This window comes from Salmo salar, chromosome 01 (genome assembly GCF_965601325.2).
Source record: "Salmo salar chromosome 01, fSalSal1, whole genome shotgun sequence".
In the NCBI taxonomy this organism is placed as follows: Eukaryota; Metazoa; Chordata; class Actinopteri; order Salmoniformes; family Salmonidae; genus Salmo; species Salmo salar.
The window spans coordinates 96961226-96986004 of record NC_138291.1 but is presented as its reverse complement, the minus strand read 5'-3'; the positions used below and the strand labels follow the sequence as shown (position 1 = coordinate 96986004).

At 41.7% G+C, this 24779-nt stretch overlaps 3 protein-coding genes across 5 annotated transcripts; 1 reads left to right on the top strand and 2 right to left on the bottom strand.

Moving 5' to 3' along the window:
• Positions 1–2406: 2406 nt before the first annotated feature.
• LOC106610710 (rho-related GTP-binding protein RhoU) lies at positions 2407–11329 on the bottom strand. Its single transcript, XM_014210211.3, has 3 exons — positions 10624–11329; positions 10177–10235; positions 2407–5894 (listed from the first exon to the last, which is right to left on the bottom strand). Exons 1-3 carry the CDS (start codon positions 10871–10873, stop codon positions 5439–5441), a joined length of 765 nt encoding a protein of 254 aa, XP_014065686.1. The 5' UTR covers positions 10874–11329; the 3' UTR covers positions 2407–5438.
• A 1440-nt stretch (positions 11330–12769) lies between these two features.
• On the top strand, positions 12770–16835 carry pdcd2 (programmed cell death 2). The gene is given in 6 exon segments (NM_001141194.1): positions 12770–13125; positions 14790–15029; positions 15135–15272; positions 15440–15540; positions 15985–16098; positions 16373–16835. Coding segments are annotated over 6 exon segments (1041 nt in total). The 5' UTR covers positions 12770–12836; the 3' UTR covers positions 16532–16835.
• tbp (TATA box binding protein) lies at positions 16687–24584 on the bottom strand. Of its 3 annotated transcripts, none has more exon segments than NM_001173674.1 (8): positions 16687–18030; positions 19586–19680; positions 19849–20016; positions 20100–20191; positions 22565–22652; positions 22832–23157; positions 23285–23402; positions 24022–24582. In NM_001173674.1, coding segments are annotated over 7 exon segments (900 nt in total). In that variant the 5' UTR covers positions 23336–23402; positions 24022–24582; the 3' UTR covers positions 16687–17950.
• Positions 24585–24779: the final 195 nt, after the last annotated feature.

The following is a 24779-nucleotide window of genomic DNA, read 5'->3' as shown; positions in this document are numbered from 1 at the left end:
GAGCAGTAGGAGTAGCAGTGTTATCTGTGGTGATCCATGTTTCCGTCAGCGCCAGGAAGTCTAGGGACTGGAGGGTAGCATAGGCTGAGATGAACTCAGCCTTGTTGGCCGCAGACCGGCAGTTCCAGAGGCTGCCGGAGACCTGGAACTCCACGTGGGTCGTGCGCGCTGGGACCACCAGGTTAGAGCGGCAGCGGCCACGCGGTGTGGAGCGTTTGTATGGCCTGTGCAGAGGAGAGAGAACAGGGATAGGCAGACACATAGTAGACAAGCTACAGAAGAGGCTACGCTAATGCAAATGAGATTGGAGTGACAAGTGGACTACACGTCTCGAATGTTCAGGAAGTTAAGCTTACGTTGCAAAAATGTTATTGACTAAAATGATACAGTACTGCTGGCTGGTGGAGTAGGCTAGCTAGCAGTGGCTGCGTTGTTGACTTTGAACGTGTAGCTGGCTAGGTAACCTCGGTAGTTTTACATGAAACTGTATTGTTTAGCCCAAGGTTTAGTTTTGCATTCTACTGGAAGAGCTATTACAAGGCTTGAGTTACAATGCTTGAAAAACAAATCTCTGAAAGAGGTGACAGTTATCACCATAGAGATCCTATTACATTACTACAGGGGCTATGTCATAAAACCCCAAAGCTACAGAATGGGGTCAAAATGGCAGCCATATTGGTCAGGGAGAAATACAAAACCAGTGTAATTAGAATGAATGGCAGTAGAGGCATAGGAGATGCATGTATCAGAAATAGAATTATAATCAACAAAAAATATTGTCATATAATTATAAATACAGTTTAAACAGGTTTTATACCAACTTTCTGCATAAATAGCCTCCAAAACATATGTAAACAGACCACAAATGTCTCAGATTTTATTTTCTTGGAAAGTTGTGAATGCTTTTATGATACAGTATCAGTAGTTGTTGCATTTACAACTTGTCTCAGTCCTATCATCAACTGATTTCGGCCAGTGTACGGCTGTGGTTTGACGGCATTGTTTGAATGGAATGTTGGCATATTGGCATTTAATTTGAACAATTAATGGAAAAATTCCTCTAAAACTGTCTGGCTAGCTAGCTAACAAACACACAGTGTAGATAAATTCTACACATTCATTGTTTCACACCATATCTTATCACAGCACTGGCAACTATAGTTGACCAACTCCCTGACCAAAATGGCTGACATTTGGACCATCTCATGTCCATTTTAGTATTCTAATTCCTAATTCTATGGTTATCATTTTGAAATTCTAATAACCTCATCTCTATAGGTTAAATCAGAACACTGTATTGACAGAGATAGACATCACATATGACACAGTGATAGGAAAATAGGTATTGACAACTTTTTTAAAAACATAATACAAGATTATGGTATTGTTAAGCTTGCTTGGGACAATTAACATACTCTTTCCATGGTATTGGTTTCAGAAAGATATTGAATTATTTGCTCATAGTCATTAATAACTACCGTACTCTGCTAGCTGTTAAGAGTTAACATTGACTCAGCTGCAGTCAGCCCTGTACAGAGTAAGGTAGTTAAGAGTTAACGTTGACTCAGCTGCAGTCAGCCCTGTACAGAGTAAGGTAGTTAAGAGTTAACGTTGACTCAGCTGCAGTCAGCCCTGTACAGAGTAAGGTAGTTAAGAGTTAACGTTGACTCAGCTGCAGTCAGCCCTGCATTATCTCAGTATTATTCCAGCCTAATCGTCTGGGGATGTTTCTGCCTGTGGTGGTTATCAAAAAAATCTGAATACCCAGGTTTGCATTCTTTTGCTGACATCCCCCTGTTCTCTCACCTAAACCTCCTGGAAATCAGGTGAACAGGAGTGGACAATAGTTTGATCCATTCCTTATTCTTCCTATAAAGCCTTCACTAAGCACAGCACGGCGTCCAAACAGCACTACATAGGGGATTAGGCCCATTCAATGAAGAAATAATATGTTTGCTATCATGATTGAAATCAAACATGATACCACGGCAGATATTGTAACACCCCAGAGTAATGGAAACATGATACCACGGCAGATATTGTAACACCCCGAGGAATGGAAACATGATACCACGGCAGATATTGTAACACCCCAGAGTAATGAAAACATGATACCACAGCAGATATTGTAACACCCCAGAGTAATGAAAACATGATACCACAGCAGATATTGTAACACCCCAGAGTAATGAAAACATGATACCACAGCAGATATTGTAACACCCCAGAGTAATGGAAACATGATACCACAGCAGATATTGTAACACCCCAGAGTAATGGAAACATGATACCACGGCAGATATTGTAACACCCCAGAGTAATGAAAACATGATACCACAGCAGATATTGTAACACCCCAGAGTAATGAAAACATGATACCACAGCAGATATTGTAACACCCCAGAGTAATGGAAACATGATACCACGGTATTTATTTGGACTAAGAAGAAAGGATCTACATTCATACAGTAAACAAAATATTACAGTGAATATACATATAGTTCATCATTCACAGTAAAGATATATTGCATTGAAATGTTGAAAACCTTGATTTCATTTTTGGAGAGAATAATCATCATTCGTTGCTATAAAATAATGCTTAACATTTCAAAACTAACAACCCTAAAGGAGTATTAGTACATGATCTGTGTGACTCTCGAATGGAAAAAGATCAAAACAATTTAACAACATAGAAATGTTGACTCACATAAGTGACGTGCTTGTGTACAACGTGGACGGTAAACAATTGACATACAAATTAGCCCTATGGGTTGACGTACTGTATGTAATGTAAAATTCAATCGTTTTCTTCCACTCTCAAACTCCTGGAATAATCATAAAAAGGCATTTCGTCCCTTCCTCACAGTAGACCAACACATCCACTACATGACCAAAAGTATGTGGACACCTGCTCGTCGAACATCTCATTCCAAAATCATGGGCATTAATATGGAGTTGATCCTACCTTTGCTGCTATAACAGCCTCCACTCTTCTGGGAAGGCTTTCCACTAGATGTTGGAACATTGCTGCAAGAACTTGCTTCCATTCAGCCACAAGAGCATTAGTGAGGTCGGGCACTGATGTTGGGTGATTAGGCCTGGCTCGCAGTCGGCGTTCCAATTCATCCCAAAGGTTTTCAATGGGGTTGAGGTCAGGGCTCTATGCAGGCCAGTCAAGTTCTTCCACACTGATCTTGACAAACCATTTCTGTATGGACCTCGCTTTGTGCGTGGGGGCATTGTCATGCTGAAACAGCAAAGGACCTTCCCCAAACTGTTGCCACAAAGTTGGAAGCACAGAATCGTCTTGAATGTCATTGTATGCTATAGCGTTAAGTATTCCCTTTACTGGAACTGTCGGACTACCAGTGAGGTAGTGGCAGGTAGCCTAGTGGTTAGAGCGTTGGACTAGTAACCGAAAGGTTGCAAGATTGCATCCCCGAGCTGACAAAGTAAAAATCTGTCGTTGTGCCCCGAACAAGGCAGTTAACCCACTGTTCCTAGGCCGTCATTGAAAATAAGAATTTGTTCTTTACTGACTTACCTAGTTAAATAAAGGTAAAAAATAAACTCCAGAGAATGTGTTTCCATTGCTCCAGAGTCCAATGGTGGCAAGCTTTACACCACTCCAGCCGATGCTTGGCATTGCGCATGGTGATCTTAGGCTTGTGTGCAGCTGCTTGGGCCATGGAAACCCATTTCATGAAGCTCTCGATATGCTGACGTAGCTTCCTTAAATGGTTGGAAACTTGGTAGTGAGTGTTGAAATCGAGGACAGATGATTTCTACGCGCTTCAGCACTCCGCGGTCCCGTTCTGTGAGCAATGTGTGGCCTCCCTTCGCGCCTGAGCTGTTGTTGCTCCTAGACCTTTCCACTTCACAATAACAGCACTTAGTTGACCGGGGAAGCTTTAGAAGGGCAGAAATTTGACGAACTGACGTGTTGGAAAGGTGGCATCCTATAAAGTCACTGAGCTCTTCAGTAAGGCCATTCTACTGCTAATGTTTGTCTATGGAGATTGTGTGCTCGATTTTACACACCTGTCAGCAACGGGTGTGGCTGAAATAGCCAAATCTACTCATTTGAAGAGGTGTCCACATACTTTTGTATATATAGTGTACCTACTAACCACATTTCCATCTATAGTTTTTATGCGAGTAGTCATGCCGTATATAAAAAAATCATGACAGCTGTGATAGAAACAGGAATTTTCTGAACAATGATATAAATGCCGACAGATAATTTTTTGTTCGACATTGTGGGATCTTTTTGTGTCAGTAGAATTAATTATGAGAGAAATGGCGGTGGAAACATCTTTATGCGCAACTTTTGATATAATAACCATCATATCGAAGTAGTCACTTGGAGTCACGAGATGATATGCTGTGTGGTCCTCCCACTATGACTCAGGAAACCATGCAGTTTATTAGGCTACAGATGAAATATGTCATGATGAACTTCACAGGGTGGTGAAAGACCAATGGAGGGAAAATGCACATATTTTCTTTATGTGGATTTTAGAATATTATCATGAAAGTAGCTAGGTTATCCCCAATTGGATGGAAACCTAGCTTCTGACATAAATAAATAGGGGACATGTCACATGCATTTGATGCACATAAGGAGCCCTTTAAATGTTGCCATGGTGGTGTTTGTTTAAAACTCCTCAGGTGGTGCTATGGTGAATTGAACCAAAGGTCAACAAGTCTAGTTAGAATTCCAGCACATAGCTAGAGACTGTGACCCTCATATGAGCTTGGACAGTGTCCTAATGTGTGTCCTAATGTAAACAACAGTTAGAAATTCTGAAAAACATTAGCAGAGCTCAATTTTCTATGTTTCTGAGTGGTTTGTATATTAGACAACAAGCCAAATGAGGCTCTCCAATATGGGCTGAAAGAACAAGCATTAAAATAATGAACTCGCATTATCTGATTACTGCACAGATTTTTTTTTTTACCATAGGCACTGCTAAATCAAAGAGATGGTAAATCCCACATCGGAAAGTTGACTCAATCTCATATGCTAATAGAATCTGAGTTTACATACTGTACACTTACCATGGGAAAGGTCAGAGTAAACCAGGTTAATAAAACAATGATATAACAACATAAGCCCTCCTGGTTATCAAGGGGGCTTCATCTTCCACGGTTGACCATGTAGAAGCTGTGTCCCCCCAGGATCATGGATATAAGGCAGTGGAAAGTCAATGAAGACTTTGAGGGAAGTCAGCTCTGTCTCCAGTGCAGCTCACGTTGGTAAAGCAAAAATAGCATGGGGTCATTGAGGCCTAACCTACACATAACTCAGATACTCCAGACCAGACCTTCGTCCATATTCCAGTCACTGTTTTCCTTACTGCCACTGAAGTCTGTTAACGTGCTGACATGGAAGCAGAATTGGAACCCATGTGTTCGTCCTGTCACACAGATCGAGGCTAAACCACGCAACAGTACTTCTTCCACCATGACTTAGAAAGCTTCTTCATCTTGTCTGGAGTCCGTTTTTTCAGTCGATGCTGCTGCTGCTGACTGTCGGAGTGCTGGATGCTGGCCACGATGGCTGCGTCAAACACCTCTTTGAGGTTCTTCTGGGTGAGTGACGAGCACTCCATGTATGACACGGCCCTCATGTCCTCGGCACACTGCTGGGCCTCCTGGGGCACCACAGGCCTCTCTCTGTACTTGGCCAGCTCAATCAGAACATTAACATCCTCCCGCAGGTCTGACTGGGTGCCCACCAGAACCACCGGCGCCTGCGGGCAGTGCCGGCGAATCTCCAGCACCCATTTCTCTGTTACGTTCTGGAAGGAGGAGGGGCTGACGACACTGAAGCACAGCAGGAAGATGTCTGCATTGGTGTAGCAGAGCGGACGCAGCTTGTCAAACTCATCCTGCAGGGAGGAATGGAGAGGAGAGGGGGGTTCATGACACGACCTGATAACAAGTAGAACCGAGAATGGGCAAGATCAACTCAGTAGCCCTCCTTGTGAAAAGGTCTTTGAGTACACTTACAAAAAAAGGTGCCATCTAGAACCTAAAAGGGTTATTTGGCTGTCCCCATAGGAGAACCCTTTGAAGAACCTTTTTTGGTTCCAGGTAGAACCCTTTCCACAGAGGGTTCTACATGGAACCCAAAAGAGTTCTACCTAAAACCAAAAAGGGTTCTACCTGGAACCAAAAAGGGTTCTCCTATGGGGACAGCCGAATAACCCTTTTTTCTAAGAGTGTAGAGGGTTGACAAGGGCATAGTCATAGCCAAGAGAAGGAAAATCCTGCCCTCATTGGCTATGATGTCACCATGTGCATGGCTGTAACTAGTGGCGCCTCAGCCTGATGACAAAGTGTCTCTGGCAGGCAGGAACACACAATCTGTGTCCACAACCTGACAACCCATGACACCTGTATCAGTTTCAGTTTGCGTGACATGCCGTAGTGTTTCTGATTAGAGACAGCTCTTTCAGCGTAGCCTACAGTTGATTTTAATTTCCTCTAATGTTGCTGACTGACATGCCATTTAGTAATGAAGGTACTGTTCATGCCGACCAGCATATAATACACTAGCATGAATGCTAAATAGAAAAACTACCAATAGCTAAATTGTAGAGAGAGAGCATTGTTAAATTGCTAGAACATGACTATATTATAGATTTAAATAATTAAACTGAACATAAAATATACACGCAATATGCAACAATTTCAAAGATTTTACTGAGTTACAGTTCATATGAGGAAATTAGGCCCTAATCTATGGATTTGACATGACTGGGCAGGGGTGCAGCCATGGGTGGGCCTTGGAGGGCATAGGCCAACCAACTAGAAAGCTAGGTCCAGCCAATCAGAATCAGTTTTTACCCACAAAAGGGCTTTATTATAGACAGAAATACTCCTTAGCACCCCCCCCCCCCCCCAACCCAACCCCCCCTCAAACGATCCTGCAGGTGAAGAAGCCGGATGTGGAGGTACTGGGCTGGCGTGGTTACACGTGGTCTGTGGTTGTGAGGCCGGGAGGACGTACTGCCAAATTCTCTAAAATGACGGAGGCAGCTTATGGTAGAGAAATTAACATTCAAATATCTGGCAACAGCTCTGGTGGAAATTCCTGCAGTCATCATGCCAATTGCACATTCCCTCAAAACTTGAGACATCTGTGGCATTGTGTTGTGTAACAAAACTGCATATGGCCTTTTATTGTCCCTAGCACAAGGTGCACCTGTGTAATGATCCTTTTGTTTAATCAGCGTCTTGATATGCAACACCTGTCAGGTGGATGGATTATCTTGGCAAAGGAGAAATGCTCACTAACAGGGATGTAAACAAATTAGTGCACAAAATTAGAGAGAAACAAGCTTTTTGTGCGTATGGGAAATATCTGGGATTTTATTTCAGCTCATGAAAACAACACTTTATATTTTTGTTTAGTATACATAAGACCATGAACCATAGTCCACACTTTGTCTGCCCCTGGAGCAGTGACATCATTTACATCACCAGCTAAAGAGTCCCTGAGTGGAGCGGTGACATCATTTATATCACCAGTTAAAGAGCCCCTGAGTGGAGCGGTGACAAAATTTACATCACCAGCTAAAGAGCCCATTAGTGGAGCAGTGACATAATTTACATTACCAGTTAACGAGCCCCTGAATGGAGCGGTAACATCATTAACATCACCAGCTAAAGAGCCCCTGGGTGGAGCGGTGACATAATTTATATCACCAGCTAAAGAGCCCCTGGGTGGAGCGGTGACATCATTTATATCACCAGCTAAAGAGCCCGAGTGGAGCGGTGACATCATTAACATCACCAGCTAAAGAGCCCCTGGGTGGAGCGGTGACATCATTTATATCACCAGCTAAAGAGCCCTGGGTGGAGCGGTGACATCATTTATATCACCAGCTAAAGAGCCCCTGGGTGGAGCGGTGACATCATTTATATCACCAGCTAAAGAGCCCGAGTGGAGCGGTGACATCATTTATATCACCAGCTAAAGAGCCCGAGTGGAGCAGTGACATCATTTATATCACCAGCTAAAGAGCCCGAGTGGAGCGGTGACATCATTTATATCACCAGCTAAAGAGCCCGAGTGGAGCGGTGACATCATTTATATCACCAGCTAAAGAGCCCGAGTGGAGCGGTGACATCATTTATATCACCAGCTAAAGAGCCCGAGTGGAGCGGTGACATCATTTATATCACCAGCTAAAGAGCCCGAGTGGAGCAGTGACATCATTTATATCACCAGCTAAAGAGCCCGAGTGGAGCTGTGACATCATTTATATCACCAGCTAAAGAGCCCCTGGGTGGAGCGGTGACATCATTTATATCACCAGCTAAAGAGCCCCTGGGTGGAGCGGTGACATCATTTATATCACCAGCTAAAGAGCCCCTGGGTGGAGCGGTGACATCATTTATATCACCAGCTAAAGAGCCCCTGGGTGGTGCGGTGACATCATTTATATCACCAGCTAAAGAGCCCGAGTGGAGCGGTGACATCATTTATATCACCAGCTAAAGAGCCCGAGTGGAGCGGTGACATAATTTATATCACCAGCTAAAGAGCCCGAGTGGAGCGGTGACATAATTTATATCACCAGCTAAAGAGCCCGAGTGGAGCGGTGACATCATTTATATCACCAGCTAAAGAGCCCGAGTGGAGCGGTGACATCATTTATATCACCAGCTAAAGAGCCCGAGTGGAGCGGTGACATCCTTTATATCAGGTATAAGTGGAGCGGTGACATCCTTTATATCAGGTATAAGTGGAGCGGTGACATCCTTTATATCAGGTATAAGTGGCAGCTGGGCCATTGCACTGAAGCCAATATGTGTGCTTATCTTCGCTAATGTGTGTTCAGTCATTTTATCTGGCAAACGTATTACACAACGTTCATATTACGTTTACATATCTCCAATACATCAGGTTCTAAAGGAGGGAAGATAACGCTGGCATTCCACTGAGATTATATTTTGTTGTTAATTGACAAACGTGCATTCTATCACTCTCTCATCTGTTTCTCTGATACACCCAGCTTGTGTGTACCCATTGCTTCCTGAGATTTTTATAGTGCATTTCCCTCCTCAGAGGGTAGCAGCAAAGGGTCTCCAGATAATTTCTGATTGGCTGGGAGTTAATTAGCGGTATCAGGAACCCAATGAGGTCAACAACATCCCCAGGAAGAGTAGCTGCTGCTTCAGCAACAGCTAATGGGGATCCCAATAAAATACTAAAACATTGACAGTGAGAGATCCTGTATTTGGTATTCAGGCAGTCTTCTGCATGCTTAGTAAGCTAAATACGTGGACTCAGTTATGCCCAGAGGAGCAGGGTGACATTGAGCATTGAAAAGGTAATAACTATTATTTTGTTGAATTGGCTCAGCCATTATCTCAGGTGGTGCATGTGCTTTCACTATTATTTTGGGCTGTTTCATGAAAGCGAAATATTCATGCAAACGGAAATGTCATCTTGATTATTTTTCAATATAACCAAGGCTTGCATTGTCTTGTAAAACATTATTTGAAAACAATTGAAAAGCATTGGTGTCTAATAAAAAGCCCATCACCTCAGAGCCTCGCTGCACTTTCTGCAAAGAGACAAAGCAGAACCCTATGGACCCACAGAGCTCAGCTTCCAGCCAGGGACTCTCTCTGTGTCTAGACAGAAGCACTCTGGATCTCTCTTTGCCTGCTTTCCTGGGCTGTTTTCCACTGCTGACTCTCTCCAGCCTGCTCTGCTCCTCAGAAACAGACCCATCTCGCGTTTCCTCTGACCAGCCCCAACTGTGCCGAAGATACGGTTCCTTTCCAGGCTCAGATTCAATTCATTACACTTATAAAGTTTCCTATTTGTAATCCCCCCAAGCCTGTTACCCCCTCACATGTGGGGGAGACAGCATTTATCTGAGTAACCTCATTTCTGGTGCAGACTCATGACTGGACAAAAACACTACTGGAGCGCATCAATTTAGACAGAACCCTTATCTTCCCTACACTAGTAGACCATTTGAACCCATTCCGTACGTGTAGTTGCCTAGTAATGCATAGGGGGGTAGAAGAAGTTTGAGACACTTAGGAACAGAAAAAAGGTCAACTTGTTTATTTTTAACGAATCCTTTACAATTCCAGGATTGTAGTGATCATATGAAACTGTCCTATAGGTGTATTTGAATTACAAACCTGCCCAGCTGTGTCACAAAGCTGCAGTTTAACTGGCTTGCCATCAACTGCCACGACCGCTGAAAGAACAAATACAACAAATTATACATTTAATCAGCCAATATAACAAAGAATAAATTGGTAACCACAATGCAATTAAATACTGTTAAGGCCAGAATAGTGTTGTTATGGACAAACTATTGAGTATAACAATTACCAGTCTTCCTGTTGCCAATGTATGGCAGCAGACAGTTGACAGAAATTTTACTAAAAAAAAAAACCGTTAGATTGTTGTAAGTCTGAGGTTGAGTTCAAAAATAGAATTAATAGAAAACAATAGCTGTTTTTCAGGTAACACCTGTGCTGTTAAAAGTGCCAGATAAAAACAATTAATTGCATAGCCCAATAGGACCCCAATAGGTCCTAATAGCCTACCCGACTTAAAAAGGCACATATTTGTCAAGTTACCTGAAAAATTATCAAAAGCAGTTGGGACATATTTAGTTGGATATCCATTTGTGGTGTAGCTGACAATCAAGCTCGTCTTCCCAACTGCGCCGTCACCGACAAGCACACACTTCACTTTGCGCTCTCCGCCACCGGGCCGACACTTGGAGCCCGAAAACGACTCTCTGCTCCGAACCCTCGGAGGAGGAACCGGTGGGACCTTCGCCGACACCGCTACAGGTTTATAATCTCCGTCGCCCTGGGGTGGCATCGCCAATGGAACTGTCCAGCAACCAGTTAATCCTAGTAACGCGAAAGCATTCGTTTCCAAGATCTGACATCAACGGGACTTTCACAAGAACTGTCCCTTATCTACTGTAGTGTTCCATGGCTGGAAAAAGTGTTGCCTTTCTACAAAGACGACGTAGACACCTTGATGTCAATCCCCCATTGTACAGAAATTAATTCCTCAAGCAATAAATCCAATAGGTGAAAATGTTTCCACCCCGTATGATTAGAAATGTATTTCCCGAATCTTTTCCAAAGTTGTAGTTTGCACTCTCCTCACCTACTCAGACCTATGACTGTAAAAAAAGCTCAGCCTTCTACTCGTGAGCAACATGACATCATCAAACACCACTGAGTCAGAAAAAACTTTGCACCATTGACCAATAGCAACAAGCAAGCCCCCCGTAGATTGCAAATATATCCTACTCTGTATGAGGTAGAATTTGATTATTTTTGTGCAAAAATGTTTGTTTTTTTATTAACTAATTTCTAAGGCTTCGTCTGTTCAATGGTTTCCAATGCTCTACTATTGATGGTTAAATTGTTACATAAATTGGACACAATTCTTACATTTGTATCCCTCAGCCTGTTTGAGCTCACCAACAACACTTCTGTCGGATGAAATGGCTGAGCGATGATACAGTAGCTCAAGTCTGCCATCATGTGGACTGTGACATGAAAGACGCTATATTGAAAATCTCTAAGAACAAATTCTTATTTACAATGACAGCCTACACCGGGCAAACCCTCCCCAAACCCGGACGACCCTGGGCCAATTGTGCACCACCCTATGGGACTCTCGATCCCTGGTATCTTTCAAAAAGAGGGTGGTGTCATCTGCAAACTGACATGATAATATCTGTCAACAATAGAGATCCCTTTTATATCGCTGGATTTAAAAAAAAAAAACTTGTAAGAAGTTGGGTTGCAAGCAGGAAGAGGTAAATCGAAATTGGGCATCCTTGCCTAATTCCTCTTCCAAATCAAATCTAGGAGAAGTGCCATGCTTTAATTTAATGACACTGGTCCCATTCATATAAAGAATTTTAATAGTACTACAAAATAATTCCCCAAAACCAAATTTCTCAAGGGAGAGAAATAGAAACTCAAGTTCCACTGTAAGAAGGCTTTATAAAAGTTTAAGAATACAATAAAACTATCTTGGAAGATTAGATCAGAATAGTTAATAAGGTCTAACACCAGTCGGATATTATTAGATATATGTATGTTCCTCATGAAGCCAGATTGGGGAACAGTTGGTAGAGCATGGTGTTTGCAACGCCAGTGTTGTGGGTTCGATTCCCACGGGGGGCCAGTACAAAAAAAATAAAAAATTGCATGAAATGTATGCATTCACTACTGTAAGTCGCTCTGGATAAGAGCGTCTGCTAAATGACTAAAATGTAAATGTTCTATAATTGAGCCCAATACTGCCTTCATTCTTTTTGCAAATATAGAGGCTAATATTTTGTAGTCGTTATTGAGCAGACAGATTGGACGCCAGTTATCGAGAAGCAAATATTTATTGGGCTTAGGTATTAATGTAATCAGACCTTGAGTCAAACTGGGAGGGAGAGCATTATTTGCAATGCTTTCAGAAAAAAACTCCAACAGAAATGGGGCTAACTGTTGATAAAACGTTTGTAAAACCATCAGTCCCAGGAGACGTATTATTTTTAAGGTGTTCATTTATTCTAGTGATCTCTTCAACTATAATAAGGTCATCACACTGTTCCCTCTCTAAAGTGTTTTAATTGCAAATAGGCGATATGGCAGGAGCGCGAATTACACGGAACTTTTACCTCCAAAAAGTATTGTTCCACTACGGACATATTCTAAAGTTACAACAGTGACGCACGTTGGAATTTGTTGTGACAGACAGCTAGCCAGCGATTGAAGGAATACGATCAAATCAACGTTACTTGGTAAATAGTAAAATTAACACTATGGCAGAAACAGGGGTTGCTCTTGGCTTTTTGGAGGAGGCCGAACACTGGCGACTACAGAGTCATCAGTTCCCCAGCAAAGTTGGAGGCAAACCTGCATGGTTGAGTCAGTTGGACATCCCAGGTCTTCCTGAGTTAGCATGTGGGAAATGCCAACTTCCTACCGCATTTCTCTTGCAAGTTTACGCTCCAATAACTGGACAGGATAGAAGTTTTCACCGAACTCTTTTTGTATTCTGCTGCAAGACACCAGACTGCTATTCACGAAACGACAGCCGTTGCCTGAAAGGTAAATAGCAGTTAGCAAACTAGCTATTGCATTTCCATTTCCATCAACATCACACCTATAGTCACATGGTCAGGGAAGGAGAGGGGCACACTAAAAGGCTTGGATTATCCACCAGTGTAACGTTAGCTACTGCGTTGCACAGTTGGAGTGGGGTTTGAATTTGCAAACCTGTTAGAGGGCAAGCACATTACCACAGATGGAACAATGAGCCAGATATTTCAACGATTGGATAAGTGTGAAGCATCCGGTTGGCGTTTCCACTCAATATCAAATATGGTGAGAGGAAGCCCAGTGGTCGGCAGTGGAAGATGGAGCCAGATGGATTTTGGCCGACATAATGCCAATTTACTCATCGATGAAACGTTTGACGTCAATAGTTTTCTGTTCTCAAAACTATAGTCAAACAGAGTGGACTAAGTTTTGTTGATTTTTACCTTTTGCCAAAGTATTATTATTATTTTTTTAAGTAGTGCAAGGGCAAGTTTAGTTATTTCACACGTGCACTTCAGAGTAGGCGTTCCCTTAACAGAAGAATGCAGATACATGCTACAACGCACCAATAGGATCTCGCTAACTCCTGCTTGGCTCTGCCCCCTCTGACTCGTTTGCTCCATTTTAAAATATCAGGCTTTGGTCTTAGGTTAGTTATACAAATCTTTGACACTACCAAAGGTCCAGATCCATTCCTTGGCAAGAGGAAGCTGTTTGGTAGTTGCAAAGCTGCTGGGATCCATAGTGAGCTCACCTTGTCCAGCTGAGCCTTTTGAGTGTAGTTATGATGTGCAACATTAGTGATTATATTAATCAGAGGCAGGAATATGCCCTGATCCACATCAACAGGACTGCAGTAGAGTCAGCAATTTTAAGTTCCTTGGCGTCCACATCACCAAAGACTTAACATGGACCAACACCACCCGTGTCAATATTTCCGAAGGCGGCTGATGAAATATGGCATGCCACCCCGGGTCCTCTCCAAATACTGCTGCACATTCGAGAGCGTCCTGACCGGTTATATCACAGCCTGGGACAGTGAATTGCTCTGTCCACGACCGTAAGGCCTTCCAGCAGGTGGTGAAGACGGCCTAGTACATCACTGGGGGCCGTGTTCCCACCCATCGAGGACATCTACTTGAAACAATGCCCTAGGAAGTCCCACAGCATCATCAAGGACCCCACACACCTCAGCCACGAGCTGTTCATTCCCTTACCATTGGGCAGACCGTATTGGAGCATGAGGTCTGATAGAAACTGTCTCTGAGCCTGTTAGTATCTACAAGCCATTAGAGCAGAGACTGCAGAACACTTGAACTGGACTGACTCTCTGCACCTTAGCACACACACCACAATGGCTGCTAGCAAACTCATTTACTATTGCTAATACTGCACAATTTAAACACTTATACCCCAATACACAAATATTGGACTATAAATTGTCCCTTCCTGTATTATACTTATGCTAAAATGTTTATTCTATTGAGACATTTACTTTATGTTCCTATTCTTTTATTTATTGTTGCATTGTCCAGAAGGAACCTGCAAGTACGCGTTTCATTAGACGCCGTAAACCATGTTTATCCTGTACATACGACTAATAAAACTTGAAACTAATGATGTTACTCTGCTTTTATTCTGCTCAAGCTGACATTGAGATTACTCTTTTCCAGTATTTCGTTGCCAGTTGCCAAGGAGAAACGACTTTTATCCCTACAATCCTCCATCTGATGAAGACCCCAATTGGACTGAGCGTGACCCCGGCGTCCACGGTTCAGGGGTTAAACTATGCAAGCTCTGTGGCTGTCCTGGTCAAAAGGTTTGCTCTAAATGCCATGCAGTGTCCTACTGCAGCAAAGAACACCAGACCATAGACTGGAAACACTGTCACAAGAAAGAGTGTTGCAAACAAGGTAATTATACTGCTACCATAAACTGTCATACTATTTGTAATAATGATGAAATTGTGTTTTCTGCCTGCCTGAAAGATAAATATTAAACTTTCAATACATGTTTAGTGCCGTCCAGTGCAGTGCCTTCCCCATTCCTGTTCCCCGAGTTGGAACTGGTCACAGAGCCTGAGGAACATCAGAAAGAAGAGTCTAGTCAAATGGTGGGGGACGCACAGAATAATGTGGAATGCTCCTCAGTTGACGGTAAGAAGTTATTAGACTGCATTGCATTTACATGCCTAGTCTTTTCAGATCCATTAAGACACCAAAAGGAGAAGGATGAGAGAACATGTTGGCATTGGACCTAGCCTAAATAGGAGTCTATACATGATTACACTTTGTTGTATAAAAGCATGCCTTCTATTCCACAGATTTGGCAGAGACAGAACTTGAAGACATGGCCATGCATGAAACCGAAGATGGCAAAGTGTTCCAAAAGTTTAAACGGAGGATTGCCTCAGAGCCACATCAGGTAACAACATAACTCTTCAAGCAGAATCCTCAGACATGAAGAGCATAAGAATTACTCAAATATATATTTGGCCATCGTGTAGATTACTCTGAAATGAATCTTTTTTTTTTTAACTTTAAACAAATCGCTCGTGGACAGACACACATCATTTAGGATGGTATCGTAGCGTCTGTCAAGACTGGGATGCAAAGACTTATCAGGAACTCTGTTCCTGTGCTCATATTTTTTTCTGTCACTGATCATTTGGACAAATCACAATTTCACAGGTGTTCACATCTTTAGAATTTCATAAGGGAAGGTGACATTCGGCGAATGCTCTGGCTAAGAGTTTCCATTTAGCCGGGTGGAGACTTATTAGTATATTTTCATACATCTCATGCAATTACACGATTTTAGTTCTGGGTTTCCTAGATTACTGAAGACCATAATATTGTGTTATTGTAGGTTTTGCGATATTTTAGAGATGGCTCTCCTCTTTGGATTTCGTCTGAACATGTTCCTGTGGAGAAAGGCATCCCGCATTGTTCATGTGGTTCCAGGCGTATCTTCGAATTTCAGGTATTTGCAACAGAAACAGTTTCTATTAAACAAATTCAGGTAGGTCCCTCAATTTTCTTTCTGTTCAGATCCTAGAGTAAATGTTTTGCAGCGGGCTGCGACTAATGAATACACCCCATATTAAGCCTAATCCTGGACTTAACACTTTCGGTGGAGATCTTTGATCCAGGATGGAACTTAATCTGGGTCTGGAAAACCAGACCTTAATGTTTCAACTTCTAAGGCTTGCTGTTTATAAATGACAATGTGCTGATAGTGTTTTGCATCACAACAGGTCATGCCCCAGCTACTGAATGATCTGAAAGTGGACAGCCCTGATGCCAGTATAGACTGGGGAACCTTGGCTGTCTACACATGTGCTGACAGCTGTGACCAAGGCAACAAGTACTCTTCTGAATTCATCTGGAAACAAGATTTCACAGAACAGAAATAATTGTATTAAAATCCAAACGTACCTAGTTAAGAAAATATTTAGTGGGCTTTTTGCATCGTTAAACTGTTCTTTCCTTTCCGAGAGAAACTATGCATAGACAGCCACAATCTGTTCCATTTCCAATCGCTCATACACTTTGTTTTGAGGAATATAACTTCAGGTTGTTACGCTCTTTATCACCATAAGCAAAAGACATGTCATTTGTTTTGTCATAGGACTAACAGTTTGCATAGCTTCAACTGATTTAAATACATTTCTGTAATGCAATGTCATTTTTTGAGCATTAAAGCACACTTAGCATGTTAATGTCATGTGACATTGTGAGTCTATTCATTAAATTGGTCATGCTGTCTCAAATACATGAACAGTCATTCCCTGGATTGTTGTAAATCTTGCCATACCCTGAAGACAAAGCTTTTTAAACTAAAGGAAGGAGATCACAATTGGTAAGGAAACATTTAACTGTGCACAAGGTAGCAAAATAACATTTAGAACAAATTACTGACAGGGCTTTCATGGTAGACCAAAAATACATTGTGTAAACAAACAAAATCCATGGTGAATTAGGCTAGTTTGTCCATTATAGCATTGAAACATGAGGGTTCTTCAATCATGACCAAAAACTGAATGAGAAATAATACATTCGAGGTACATACAGATATGACTAATGCCATTTCTAAAATCCAGACTAAGACTGCATGATTAATGTTCCATTTTCTTGCCTTCAGTACCAGTCATTCAAATAATGACAAATTGGGTAGTTAAGCTTTGCTGCGATACAATCCCAAGTGAGATTCTTCATACAACAATGAAAGACTAAAAAACATTTAAAGAATGTTAAGAATCTTAAAATGTCTGTAGGGAATGTGTGGACAAAGATGCACTGAGAAACTGTAGGTTAACAATAAAACCTACTTTAGAAAAATGTAAGAGCCAGCCAGACTGCCTTATTTAATAACAAGAGTCATTTAAAAATAAATAAAACTGCTAAAATACAGCATTTCTCCTAGTATCACCTTTATCTACTCCCCCAGATTCAGATCTACTCGTGAATACCATGTGTCCAGCATGAAGGAAGTTAGAGGTAGTTTTGCGAGCCAGTGCTAACTAGCATTAGCGCAGTGACGAAGTCTACGGGTATCAGCTAACATGCCAACGTTAGTTAGCATCAACTCAAAACTACCTTTAACTTCCTTCATACTGGAAACAGACATAAAAATGGTATCCACGAGGTCATCTGACTAAGTAGATAAGGCCTCATTGCCAAAATCTCAGAAGTATCCCTTTAAGATGAATAGGAGGGGTCCCTGATTTGTTGATTAAACTGTACAGGTCCAATCAGAGTCCCAAAGTAACAGGTCATAACATAGGACAAGTGTCCCTGTGACCATTAAAAAAAAAGAAAAAGCAGACAAATATTTACGTCGTCTTCCTGAATCCTTTCAAGATGGGGTAGATGTTTTCAAATGCTTCATAAATTTCTCCTCTCACCTTTGCACCTTGAAATAAGCAAGTTACATTTGACAAAAATTAAGGACAAAAATTCCCTTTTTCTACAGTGGCTTGCCAAAGTATTCACCCCCTTGGCATTTTCCTATTTTGCTGCCTTACAACCTGGAATTAAAATGGATTTTGGGGGGGGTTTGTATCATTTGATTTACACAACATGCCTACCACTTTGAAGATGCAAAATATTTTTTTAATATGGAAAATAAAAAAAATAAAAAACAGACCTTGTGTGCATAACTATTCAGCCCCCCAAAGTCAATACTTTGTAGAGCCACCTTTTGCAGCAATTACAGCTGCAAGTCTCTTGGGGTATGTCTCTATAAACTTGGCACATCTAGCCAATGGGATTTTTGCCAGCTCCTTCAAGTTGGATGGGTTCTCAATTGGGTGAGGTCTGGGCTTTGACTAGGCCATTCCAAGACATTTACTTGTTTCCCCTTAAACCACTAAAGTGTTGCTTTAGCAGTATGCTAAGAGTCATTGTCCTGCTGGAAGGTGAACCTCAATCCCAGTCTCAAATCTCTGGAAGACTGAAACAGGTTTCCCTCAAGAATTTCCCTGTATTTAGCGCCATCCATCATTCCTTCAATTCTGACCAGTTTCCCAGTCCCTGCCGATGAAAAACATCCACCACCATGCTTCACTGTGGGGATGGTATTCTCGGGGTGATGGGCTTGCGCCAGACATAGCGTTTCCTTGATGGCCAAATAGCTAAATTTTAGTCTCATCTGACCAGAGTACCTTGTTTCGGGGAGTCTCCCACATGCCTTTTGACAAACACGTTTGCTTATTTTTTTCTTTAAGCAATGGCTTTTTTTCTGGACACTTCTGTAAAGCCCAGCTCTGTGGAGTGTATGGCTTAAAGTGGTCCAATGGACAGATACTCCAATCTCCACTGTGGAGCTTTGTAGCTCCTTCAGGGTTATCTTTGTTGCCTCCGATTAATGCCCTCCTTGCCTGGTCCGTGAGTTTTGGTGGGCGGCCCTCTCTTGGCAGGTTTGTTGTGCTATATTACTTCCATTTATTAATAATGGTTTTAAATTATGCTCAGTGGGATTCTCAAAGTTTGAGATTTTTTATAACCCAACCCTGATCTGTACTTCTCCACAACTTTGTCCCTGACCTGTTGGAGAGCTCCTTGGTCTTCATAGTGCCGCTTGCTTGGTAGTGCCCCTTGCTTAGTGATGTTGCAGACACTGGGGCCTTTCAGAACAGAGATCATGTGACACTTAATAAGTTAGATTGTGCACAGGTGGACTTTATGTGGCTTCTGAAGGTAATTGGTTACACCAGATCTTATTTAGGGGCTTCATAGCAAAGGGGGTGAATACATATGCACGCACCACTTTTCCATACATATTCATACATATATATATTTTTTAAACAAGTTGGTTTTTTTCATTTCATTAATTGACTTTGTTTGTCCATTACATGAAATACAAATATTTAAATTACAGGTTGTAATGCAATAAAATAAGAAAAACACCAAGGGGTGAATACTTTTTCAAGGCACTGTATGTCATTAGGAAAAGGAGAAAAACTCACCTGTTAATACAACTTTGCCTGAAACGAATATCAACAGGACAATTCTGGGTTTGATCATTCTATAGATTAGCCCAGGGAACAACTCCGGTTCATAACTGTAAAACAAGAAAAAGATTAGGCCTACTTTGATCTCAGTACTAAATCACTTTAGGAATACCAAATCGCAGTATTATAAATAATGAACAAAATGACAGAACTCCAAGTATGACAATGCATCTCCTCAGATATAACAGACTAATATTGCAGTAGTGAATTTTACAAACCTGCTGAACTGCTGGTGAGTTAATACAAGTCCCTCTAACCGAATGGGGAATTTGACATCACAGCTGCCCACCATGTTCTGTATCTTGAAGTCAAGGAATTTGGCTGGGAAGCCCAACTTCTGCACGACTCTGGCATATTTCCTGGCTGCCAGGCGGGACTGCTCTTCACTGGAGGGGAAGAGGGAGCATGAGGCCTTTAAATAGATGTTCTCATACGTTTTGTGTTTTTTTCTTAGTTGAAAGATACTAACCTTTTGGCTCCTGTGCACACCATTTTCCCAGAGCTGAAGATAAGTGCAGTTGTTCTTGGCTCTCGTATTCTCATGATAACAGCAGCAAATCGCTGTAAGACAAAGTTGCGAATTTGTTCAATAGTACAACAGTGTCTTGGTGGGAAATTCTCAGACCAAAAGCAACATTCCTTTCAGGCCCATTCTAGTTGGCATTTTAACTTGGTCACATTTCACCTTTCCCTGGGCCCTGACAATGATTTGGAAAAGGTATGTACAGCACTAGTTATTATATAGGATGAGCTGTGTTCTCTCGACATGGGGTCTGAATACTTTTTGAATTCCCTTTTCCACATTTTTAGAATAAGGCTGTAACGTAACATTGATTAAATTGTCTCTTCAACCTACACACAATACCCCATATTGACAAAGTAAAAACAGCTTGTTAGAAATGTTTGCAAATAGGTAAAAAAAGAAAATAACACATTAACATAAGTATTCAGACCCTTTCCTCAGTACTTTGTTGAAGCACCTTTGGCAGCGTTTACAGCCTGGAGTCTTCTAGGGCATGACGCTGCAAGCCTGGGACACCTGTATTAGGGAGTTTCTCCCATTCTTCTCTGTAGATCCTCTCAAGCTTATCCAGAGTGACTTACAGGAGCAATTAGGGTTAAGTGCCTTGCTGAAGGGCACAGACAGATTTTTCCACCTAGTCAGCTCTTGGATTTGAACCAGCAACCTTTCGGTTACTGGCCCAACACTCTTAACCACTAGGCTACCTGACTACTGATGTACATACCCATTACTTATATATTGTCCATACTAACCACACACACCACATATTTATATTACAGACTGACATTGCTTCTTCTGATATTTCTTGTTTCTTTTTTTGTGGGGGCCGGGGATTTGTGTATGAGCATTATACCGTTGGACACACCCTGCTGGAGCTAGAATCAAGCATTTCGCTGCACCTGCTTTAATTCTTTACACTCATACCCATATACGGGTTGAAAACAGGAGATTTGATCACTGATAAACAGCTAAATTGGAATGCAGTGGCTGTAGAGTAAAATGCCATACATGACGTCAGAGCTCTGGCTTTGCGCTTCACAGCACGGTATGGGTTCAGAGATTGAGCACGTCGCACGACGTTGCCCCCATCCCTCCCGCAACTTTTGCACAAAAAAAATAAAAATTGTCAGAGGTAAATGCTGTAAATTAAGAGGACTCAATGTATTTTGAAATATGAGATGTTCAGAACGATAATAAACACCGCTTTGATGTAAATATTGTTATTGATGTTTGACATATCTTGCATTACTCATATGTATATACTGTATTCTATGCTATCTATTGCATCTTAGCTTATGCCGCTCTGATATTGCTCACCCATATATTTATACATTGTTATTCCTTTCTTTTACTTAGACGTGTGTATTAGGTTTTTGTTGTGGAATTGTTAGATATTATTTTAGATATTGCTACACTGTTGAAACTAGAAGCACAAGCATTTCGCTACACTCGCAATAACATCTGCTAACCATGTGTATTGTGACCAATAAAATTTGATCCAAGCAATCCCAACACCTGTGAGCCCAAATGTGCACTTCACATTTCCATATAAAAAAAACTCAGTGTCAACATTTATGATCACCATGTTTGAGGTACAGTTACAAGATGGCATGGCGACATATTCTGTTCAGAACAACCCAGGCTGTTGGTCTGTTGTGAAGAAAATTCACCACGGCACACGCACCTGAATGCACCCATGACCCCTATGCGCAACAAAATGATAATCCGTTTCCCTGAATTGCATTGTGAAAGCATAACACTGTTGTGTCGTATATTATAACTTATCTAGTCATGTTGACAATAGAACAGACTTTCAAATGATGCCCATCTGACCCAGATTGCAATTTATAATGGACCACTTTTGGATTGCATAAACAGTAATTGTGTGATGGCGAGAATGTGTTCCAAACAAAACAACCACAAGTGTGCTTGCTCTAGTTCCTCAACGGCACAGCCAGGAGAGCTAAAAATAAAGCACCTTACAGTTGAAGACTGAGTCATAAAAGTGCATTGAAATTATTTTGGAATTGTGCACATTGGAGGTGTGGCCACTTGGAGACACCAGTTAGTCCTCTCAAACAAACCCTTGTCATTTTTTTGTTGCACCTACCCCACATTCTCCAGAAATTGTCTTATGTTACTGAATGTATCCAGAGTATTTTCAGATTTCGTTATCAAATAATGTGGTGAATAGTACAGTAAATGTAAAATGCACATCAAATCAACAGTGTAATGTTTAGATTCAGTTATGAGTCAGATGAACTGTTGCCAAAATTCCCATAACCTCTAAACTGTTCACTTTTCGTTGCTACCATGGTGAATTCACACAACGGTAAATGGTTAGCATCTGCTAATCTGTGTATGCAATAAATTATTTTTCATTTGCAAATTAATAATAACAATATGCTTACCTTTGGATTGTACTCAGCATTTCTAGCTCGGAGTGCTATCGTTTTCAAGTCAAGTTTGCAGCCCAAGTTCACAGTGGATACGATATTCCTAGAGGGAAGGAAATAAACCATGCAATCAGGAAGGGAGATTCTCCTTGTTGATATGGTCACATCACTATAAAAATCAAACCATCACTATTCACCTTAATCTTTTAGCTTCTTGTGTTTCAGCTTTATAGCAGTACCTACATAGTGGTTGAGACTAACACATTATTCAAGAACACTTACTGTAGTTGTGGGACAATCCCAGAGCTCTCAGAGGCAGGTGTGGCAGGTGTGATGGGTGTCATGGGGGTTAGCGGTGTAGCGGTGTAGAGAGGGGTGTTTCCCGGCAGTGTGGTGGTGGTGACCGTTTGGGAGTGATAAAGCTGTGGCGTCTGTCCTGAGCCCCCTGACACCCCACCCTGCTGAGTCGAAGCCTGCTGCTGCTGTTGTTGCCGATGCTGCTCCTCCAGGAGAGACAGGCTGTTGGTGTTCGTCACAGGTTGGGGAGTCAGACCACTGCCATAGGGCATCATGGGGCTGAAGATGGGCATTCCAGGCGTCATTGCCCCCTTTAAAAGACGTGAGAACAAGCCCTCCATTAGGCTAGTTGAATCTAAAACATTTGAGCAAACCTGTGTTGTGTGCTGTACTGACAACAAAAACATCTCACTGAAATGTGTTAATCAAATTAGTTACCTGAGGGGAGGCAAGACCCTGGAAAGGAGGCAAACTGTTGTTCTGCTCCATGTCCTCAAATTATGAAGCGGGACAGTTGGTTGACCGTCTCAAAGGAAATAAATTCTGAGACCTAGGACTAGGAACAATTCTGTATTTGAAAATGTCGACAAAAGTAATGTGTTGGAACAGAGCGTAGCAGCGAACCCCTTAGCTAGATTATTTTGACCTGAAAGAATATTACTAGAAAATAAATCCCATATATAAAGTTAGCTACGCATTGAGACCGGTGAAATTGATAACAAGTAACACTGCTGTCAAGAAACTTGATCATGACTCAACTAGACCACATTATGCAGCAGTAGCTAGCTAAACACTATTGACCGCTAACGTTAACTAGCTAGATAACAAGCTTAGCCTTTGCATACCTTCAGCTAGCTACAGACAGCAATAGTGGCGCACGAAATCGCTCTTAATATAGCTAGCACTTTAACATTACACATTGGAATTAAATCCAATGTTACAATGTATGCAGTTGTGCACAGAACGCTTGCAACTATGTGCGCGTAAAAATTTGTTTGGCGCAAAAATCGCACCTGAATTGATGATGGGCAGAGTTGATCAGTCTAACGTTAGCGTTGTATTTACGTTAGCTAACTAGCTATTTCGATGTCAACACTCATGTGGTCATAAGTGTTTGCACACTAAGTGGTGAAGTTGTAAGCTTTTGAGAGGGGACAACATTTTCAAATACTCACCACGTCTCTAAAACTGCACTTAAAATGTCACATTAAAAATCTAGCCGCTGCTTTCACTGGTTCATGCGCTCACTCGCTCAAAACAGTTATATCCGATGGTACTTGAACACTTCCGGTGTCAACGTTCACAAAGGTTCACATAACATTTTTGGTTATTTTATCTGGCAGGAGCAAAGGCAAAAGTTATCCAAAATTCAAAACAGAAATTGCTGTTCAAGAAAAAACGGTTGGCTTTATGCATTTTCTCTCGTGTTTTTCTTTGGTCCAATCCCTGTTTCAGCACCCCCTCAACCCTTACATATGTGGCAGCAGAAAGATAATCCCTGGTTTCTGGCCTTTAACAGAAGCGTTACCCCTGGTTGCATAGGGGCAGTGGCGATTTTAGCATGTAAATCTTGGTGGGATGCATGCCAGCAAAGCCACTACACAACACTAAATAATACATTATTTCGTAGGACCATCGTTAAATCTCCGAGCTGTATCCCAAAACCATCATTATTAACGTTGCACGTGAAAACGCTCGTAATCTAACGCTTGCCTCATACCACTCGTAGAACAGCTAAACGCATCGGTCGATTATTTTTCGCCCTCCCGTGTAATTTTATACACATGAGATATTCGCTGAACATAGAATCACGTGGTTTATTACCCTCTGTTCCCGCCGATAACTTCAGAACAAAATTGACTACAAATAAAGTTGCCAATGTCTTTGCAAATAATACAAACCAGCGAGGTATAAAAAAAAATGCTTAAAATTA